This window comes from Mustelus asterias, chromosome 22, assembly GCF_964213995.1.
Source record: "Mustelus asterias chromosome 22, sMusAst1.hap1.1, whole genome shotgun sequence".
Taxonomy (NCBI): Eukaryota; Metazoa; Chordata; class Chondrichthyes; order Carcharhiniformes; family Triakidae; genus Mustelus; species Mustelus asterias.
The window spans coordinates 67479881-67487087 of record NC_135822.1 but is presented as its reverse complement, the minus strand read 5'-3'; the positions used below and the strand labels follow the sequence as shown (position 1 = coordinate 67487087).

General features: G+C 77.2%; 1 protein-coding gene across 1 annotated transcript in view; it reads right to left on the bottom strand.

Annotated features, from left to right (window-relative positions):
• Window positions 1–6886, bottom strand: part of LOC144510158 (E3 ubiquitin-protein ligase MARCHF5-like) — a 30408-nt gene extending 23522 nt beyond the window's left edge. Inside the window, exon 1 of the mRNA XM_078239548.1 lies at window positions 6732–6886. Within this exon, the coding sequence (XP_078095674.1) occupies window positions 6732–6778 (47 nt within the window). The 5' untranslated portion in view covers window positions 6779–6886. The remainder of the gene's footprint in view (window positions 1–6731) is intronic.
• Window positions 6887–7207: the final 321 nt, after the last annotated feature.

Sequence of the window (7207 nt, the reverse complement as noted above, 5' to 3'; positions counted from 1 at the left end):
GGAGGGGGAGGGAGGGGGAGCGAACCGGGGGAGGGAGGGAGGGAGGGAGCGAACCGGGGGGAGGGAGGGAGGGAGGGGGAGCGAACCGGGGGGAGGGAGGGAGGGAGGGAGCGAACCGGGGGGAGGGAGGGAGGGAGGGAGCGAACCGGGGGGAGGGAGGGAGGGAGCGAACCGGGGGGAGGGAGGGAGGAGGGGCAGAGGGAGGGGGGTTCGAGGGAGGGGTGGGGGGTTCAGAGGGAGGGGGTGGGGTTTCAGAGGGAGGGGGTGGGGGGGTTCAGAGGGAGGGGTGGGGGGTTCAGAGGGGAGGGGGAGGGGGGGTTCAGAGGGGAGGGGGTGGGGGGGTTCAGAGGGGAGGGGGGGGGGGGGTTCAGAGGGAGGGGGTGGGGGGGGTTCAGAGGGGAGGGGGTGGGGGGGTTCAGAGGGGAGGGGGTGGGGGGGTTCAGAGGGGAGGGGGTGGGGGGTTCAGAGGGGAGGGGGTGGGGGGGTTCAGAGGGGAGGGGGTGGGGGGGTTCAGAGGGGAGGGGGTGGGGGGGTTCAGAGGGGAGGGGGTGGGGGGGTTCAGAGGGGAGGGGGTGGGGGGGTTCAGAGGGGAGGGGGTGGGGGGGTTCAGAGGGGAGGGGGTGGGGGGGTTCAGAGGGGAGGGGGTGGGGGGGTTCAGAGGGGAGGGGGTGGGGGGTTCAGAGGGGAGGGGGTGGAGGGGGGGGGTTCAGAGGGGAGGGGGTGGGGGGGTTCAGAGGGGGGGAGGGTTAGGGAGGGGTGGGGGGTTCAGAGGGGAGGGGGTGGGGGGGTTCAGAGGGGAGGGGTGGGGGGGTTCAGAGGGGAGGGGGTGGGGGGGTTCAGAGGGGAGGGGGTGGGGGGGTTCAGAGGGGAGGGGGTGGGGGGGTTCAGAGGGGAGGGGTGGGGGGGTTCAGAGGGGAGGGGGGTGGGGGGTTCAGAGGGGAGGGGGTGGAGAGGGGGGGGGTTCAGAGGGGAGGGGGTGGGGGGGTTCAGAGGGGAGGGGGTGGGGGGGTTCAGAGGGGAGGGGGTGGGGGGGTTCAGAGGGGAGGGGGTGGGGGGGTTCAGAGGGGAGGGGGTGGGGGGGTTCAGAGGGGAGGGGGTGGGGGGGTTCAGAGGGGAGGGGGTGGGGGGGTTCAGAGGGGAGGGGGTGGGGGGGTTCAGAGGGGAGGGGGTGGGGGGTTCAGAGGGGAGGGGGTGGGGGGGTTCAGAGGGGAGGGGGTGGGGGGTTCAGAGGGGAGGGGGTGGGGGGGTTCAGAGGGGAGGGGGTGGGGGGTTCAGAGGGGAGGGGGTGGGGGGGGTTCAGAGGGGAGGGGGTGGGGGGGGTCAGAGGGGAGGGGGGTGGGTGGGTCAGAGGGGAGGGGGTGGGGGGGTCAGAGGGGAGGGGGTGGGGGGGTCAGAGGGGAGGGGGTGGGGGGGGGTCAGAGGGGAGGGGGTGGGGGGGGTCAGAGGGGAGGGGGTGGGGGGGTCAGAGGGGAGGGGTGGGGGGGGTCGAGGGGAGGGGGTGGGGGGGTCAGAGGGGAGGGGTGGGGGGGGGTCAGAGGGGAGGGGTTGGGGGGGGTCAGAGGGGAGGGGTTGGGAGGGGGTCAGAAGGGGAGGGGGTGGGGGGGGGGGGGTCAGAAGGGAGGGGGTGGGGGGGGGGTCAGAGGGGTGGGGGGGGGGGTCAGAGGGGAGGGGGGGGGGTCAGAGGGGAGGGGGTGGGGGGGGGTCAGAGGGGTGGGGGTGGGGGGGGGTCAGAGGGGAGGGGGGGGGGGGGGGTCAGAGGGGTGGGGGGGGAGGTGGGGGGGTCAGAGGGGTGGGGGTGGGGGGGGGTCAGAGGGGAGGGGGTGGGGGGGGGGGTCAGAGGGGAGGGGGTGGGGGGGGGGTCAGAGGGGAGGGGGTGGGGGGGGGTCAGAGGGGAGGGGGTGGGGGGGGTCAGAGGGGAGGGGGTGGGGGGGGGTCAGAGGGGAGGGGGTGGGTCAGAGGGGAGGGGGTGGGGGGGGGTCAGAGGGGAGGGGGTGGGTCAGAGGGGAGGGGGTGGGGGGGGGTCAGAGGGGAGGGGGTGGGGGGGGGTCAGAGGGGAGGGGGTGGGGGGTCAGAGGGGAGGGGGTGGGGGGGGGGTCAGAGGGGAGGGGGTGGGGGGGTGGGGGTCAGAGGGGAGGTGTGGGGGGAGGGGGTGGGGGGGGGTCAGAGGGGAGGGGGTGGGGGGGTCAGAGGGGAGGGGGTGGGGGGGGGGGTCAGAGGGGTGGGGGTGGGGAGGGGGGTCAGAGGGGTGGGGGTGGGGAGGGGGGTCAGAGGGGAGGGGGTGGGGTGGGGTCAGAAGGGGGGGGGTCAGAGGGGAGGGGGTGGGGTGGGGTCAGAGGGGAGGGGGTGGGGGGGGTCAGAGGGGAGGGGGTGGGGGGGGGTCAGAGGGGAGGGGGTGGGGGGTGGGTCAGAGGGGAGGGGGTGGGAGGGGGTGGGGAGGGGGTGGGGGGGGTCAGAGGGGAGGGGGTGGGGGGGGGTCAGAGGGGAGGGGGTCAGAGGGGAGGGGGTGGGGGGGGGGGGGGTCAGAGGGGAGGGGGTGGGGTCAGAGGGGAGGGGGTGGGGGGGGGTCAGACGGGAGGTGGGGGGGGGTCAGACGGGAAGTGGGGGGGGTCAGACGGGAGGGGGGGGGGTCAGACGGGAGGGGGGGGGGTCAGACGGGAGGGGGGGGGTCAGACGGGAGGGGGGGGGTCAGACGGGAGGGGGGGGGTCAGACGGGAGGGGGGGGGGTCAGACGGGAGGGGGGGGGTCAGACGGGAGGGGGGGGGGTCAGACGGGAGGGGGGGGGTCAGACGGGAGGGGGGGGGTCAGACGGGAGGGGGGGGGGTCAGACGGGAGGGGGGGGGGTCAGACGGGAGGGGGGGGGTCAGACGGGAGGGGGGGGGTCAGACGGGGGAGGGGGGGGTCAGACGGGAGGGGGGGGGTCAGACGGGAGGGGGGGGGTCAGACGGGAGGGGGGGGGTCAGACGGGAGGGGGGGGGTCAGACGGGAGGGGGTCGGGGGGGTCAGACGGGAGGGGGGGTCAGACGGGAGGGGTGGGTCAGACGGGAGGGGGTGGGTCAGACGGGAGGGGGTGGGTCAGACGGGAGGGGGTGGGTCAGACGGGAGGGGGTGGGTCAGACGGGAGGGGGTGGGTCAGACGGGAGGGGGTGGGTCAGACGGGAGGGGGTGGGTCAGACGGGAGGGGGTGGGGGGGGGGTCAGACTGGAGGGGGGGGTGTCAGACGGGAGGGGGTGTGGGGGGTCAGACGGGAGGGGGTGGGGGGGGTCAGACGGGAGGGGGTGGGGGGGGGGTCAGAGGGGAGGGGGTGGGGGGGTCAGAGGGGAGGGGGTGGGGGGGGGTCAGAGGGGAGGGGGTGGGGGGGGTCAGAGGGGAGGGGGTGGGGGGGGGTCAGAGGGGAGGGGGTGGGGGGGGGTCAGACGGGAGGGGGTGGGGGGGGTCAGACGGGAGGGGGTGGGGGGGGTCAGACGGGAGGGGGTGGGGGGGGTCAGACGGGAGGGGGTGGGGGGGGTCAGACGGGAGGGGGTGAGGGGGGGTCAGACGGGAGGGGGTGGGGGGGGGTCAGACGGGAGGGGGTGGGGGGGGGTCAGACGGGAGGGGGTGGGGGGGGTCAGACGGGAGGGGGTGGGGGGGGTCAGACGGGAGGGGGTGGGGGGGGGTCAGACGGGAGGGGGTGGGGGGGGGGGTCAGACGGGAGGGGGTGGGGGGGGGGGTCAGACGGGAGGGGGTGGGGGGGGGGGTCAGACGGGAGGAGGTGGGGGGGGGGTCAGACGGGAGGAGGTGGGGGGGGTCAGACGGGAGGAGGTGGGGGGGGGTCAGACGGGAGGGGGTGGGGGGGGGGTCAGACGGGAGGGGGTGGGGGGGGGTCAGACAGGAGGGGGTGGGGGGGGGTCAGACGGGAGGGGGTGGGGGGGGGGTCAGACGGGAGGGGGTGGGGGGGGGGTCAGACGGGAGGGGGTGGGGGGGGGGTCAGACGGGAGGGGGTGGGGGGGGTCAGACGGGAGGGGGTGGGGGGGGGGGTCAGACGGGAGGGGGTGGGGGGGGGGTCAGACGGGAGGGGGTGGGTCAGACGGGAGGGGTGGGGGGGGGTCAGACGGGAGGGGGTGGGGGGGGGTCAGACGGGAGGGGGTGGGGGGGGGGGGTCAGACGGGAGGGGGTGGGGGGGGGGGTCAGACGGGAGGGGGTGGGGGGGGGGTCAGACGGGAAGGGGTGGGGGGGGGGTCAGACGGGAGGGGGTGGGGGGGGGTCAGACGGGAGGGGGTGGGGGGGGTCAGACGGGAGGGGTTGGGGGGGGTCAGACGGGAGGGGGTGGGGGGGGTCAGACGGGAGGGGGTGGGGGGGGTCAGACGGGAGGGGGTGGGGGGGGTCAGACGGGACGGTGTGGGGGGGGGGTCAGACGGGACGGGGTGGGGGGGGTCAGACGGGAGGGGGAGGGGGTGGGGGGGTCAGACGGGAGGGGGAGGGGGTGGGGGGGGTCAGACGGGAGGGGGGGTCAGACGGGAGGGGGTGGGGGGGGTCAGACGGGAGGGTGTGGGGGGGGTCAGACGGGAGGGGGTGGGGGGGGGTCAGACGGGAGGGGGTGGGGGGGGGTCAGACGGGAGGGGGTGGGGGGGGGTCAGACGGGAGGGGGTGGGGGGGGGTCAGACGGGAGGGGGTGGGGGGGGGTCAGACGGGAGGGGGTGGGGGTGGGGGTCAGACGGGAGGGGGTGGGGGGGGGTCAGACGGGAGGGGGTGGGGGGGGTCAGACGGGAGGGGGTGGGGGGGGTCAGACGGGAGGGGGTGGGGGGGTCAGACGGGAGGGGGTGGGGGGGGTCAGACGGGAGGAGGTGGGGGGGGTCAGACGGGAGGGGGTGGGGGGGGGTCAGACGGGAGGGGGTGGGGGGGGTCAGACGGGAGGGGGTGGGGGGGGTCAGACGGGAGGGGGTGGGGGGGGTCAGACGGGAGGGGGTGGGGGGGGTCAGACGGGAGGGGGTGGGGGGGGTCAGACGGGAGGGGGTGGGGGGGGGGTCAGACGGGAGGGGGTGGGGGGGGGGTCAGACGGGAGGGGGTGGGGGGGGGTCAGACGGGAGGGGGTGGGGGGGGGGTCAGACGGGAGGGGGTGGGGGGGGTCAGACGGGAGGGGGTGGGGGGGGTCAGACGGGAGGGGGTGGGGGGGGTCAGACGGGAGGGGGTGGGGGGGGGTCAGACGCGAGGGGGTGGGGGGGGTCAGACGGGAGGGGGTGGGGGGGGTCAGACGGGAGGGGGTGGGGGGGGGTCAGACGGGAGGGGGTGGGGGGGGGTCAGACGGGAGGGGGTGGGGGGGGTCAGACGGGAGGGGGTGGGGGGGGGCCAGACGGGAGGGGGTGGGGGGGGTCAGACGGGAGGGGGTGGGGGGGGTCAGACGGGAGGGGGTGGGGGGGGGTCAGACGGGAGGGGGTGGGGGGGGGGGGTCAGACGGGAGGGGGTGGGGGGGGGGTCAGACGGGAGGGGGTGGGGGGGGGGTCAGACGGGAGGGGGTGGGGGGGGGGTCAGACGGGAGGGGGTGGGGGGGGGGTCAGACGGGAGGGGATGGGGGGGGGGGGTCAGACGGGAGGGGGTGGGGGGGGGGGGTCAGACGGGAGGGGGTGGGGGGGGTCAGACGGGAGGGGGTGGGGGGGGTCAGACGGGAGGGGGTGGGGGGGGTCAGACGGGAGGGGGTGGGGGGGTCAGACGGGAGGGGGTGGGGGGGGTCAGACGGGAGGGGGTGGGGGGGGGTCAGACGGGAGGGGGTGGGGGGGGGTCAGACGGGAGGGGGTGGGGGGGGTCAGACGGGAGGGGGTGGGGGGGTCAGACGGGAGGGGGTGGGGGGGTCAGACGGGAGGGGGTGGGAGGGGTCAGACGGGAGGGGGTGGGTGGGGGTCAGACGGGAGGGGGTGGGGGGGGTCAGACGGGAGGGGGTGGGGGGGGGTCAGACGGGAGGGGGTGGGGGGGGTCAGACGGGAGGGGGTGGGGGGGGTCAGACGGGAGGGGGAGGGGGTGGGGGGGGTCAGACGGGAGGGGGAGGGGGGGGTCAGACGGGAGGGGGAGGGGGGGGTCAGACGGGGGGAGGGGGGGGTCAGACGGGAGGGGGGGGGTCAGACGGGAGGGGGTGGGGGGGGGTCAGACGGGAGGGGGTGGGGGGGGTCAGACGGGAGGGGGTGGGGGGGGTCAGACGGGAGGGGGTGGGGGGGGGTCAGACGGGAGGGGGTGGGGGGGGTCAGACGGGAGGGGGTGGGGGGGGGTCAGACGGGAGGGGGTGGGGGGGGGTCAGACGGGAGGGGGTGGGGGGGGTCAGACGGGAGGGGGTGGGGGGGGGTCAGACGGGAGGGGGTGGGGGGGGGTCAGACGGGAGGGGGTGGGGGGGGTCAGACGGGAGGGGGTGGGGGGGGTCAGACGGGAGGGGGTGGGGGGGGTCAGACGGGAGGGGGTGGGGGGGGTCAGACGGGAGGGGGTGGGGGGGATCAGACGGGAGGGGGTGGGGGGGGGGTTCAGAGGGGAGGGGGTGGGGGGGGTCAGACGGGAGGGGGTGGGGGGGGGTCAGACGGGAGGGGGTGGGGGGGGGTTCAGAGGGGAGGGGGTGGGGGGGGTCAGACGGGAGGGGGTGGGGGGGGGGTTCAGAGTGGAGGGGGGGGGGATGTTGATGGGTTGAGGCGGGTGATGGTGATTAATCAGATCCCAGTCCCCGGGCCCTCACTCGGCTGAATCGCAGCCGCTGATCCAGTCTCCGGCCGCGCACTCACCGCTCCAGGCCGGAGAAGCCCCCTCCTCCTGCTGCTGCCGCCGCCATCCTCCTGACGCCCGGTGGTGGGGCCAGCGGCGTAAATCCAGGCCCAGGCTTCGGGCCTTCACTGAACTTGGCCCCCAAACCCCGCCGGCTGATTGGTGGAGCGGCGCCTGATCAAACCCCTTCCGTGCCGATTGGCTTAACAAGCTCCACCAATCGGAAGGCGACTGCCGGGCCGCGGCCATCGTCCATTGGTCGGACCTTTCACCAATCATGAGGCGCTCCCCCCAAAGACCCTTCAGCGATTGGTCGCTGTTTTCGGCCAATCGTTCGCTTCGGTTGGCGAGGCGCGGCCATTCGCGGGGCCGGCGGACTGGGCGGAGACCGGGCATTCCCGCGCAGACGCAGTGAGAGTTGTTAGCGGGAGGCGGGGCCTGTCTGCGCAGGCGCAGTGAGGGTTGTTGGCGGGAGGCGGGGCGTATCTGCGCAGGC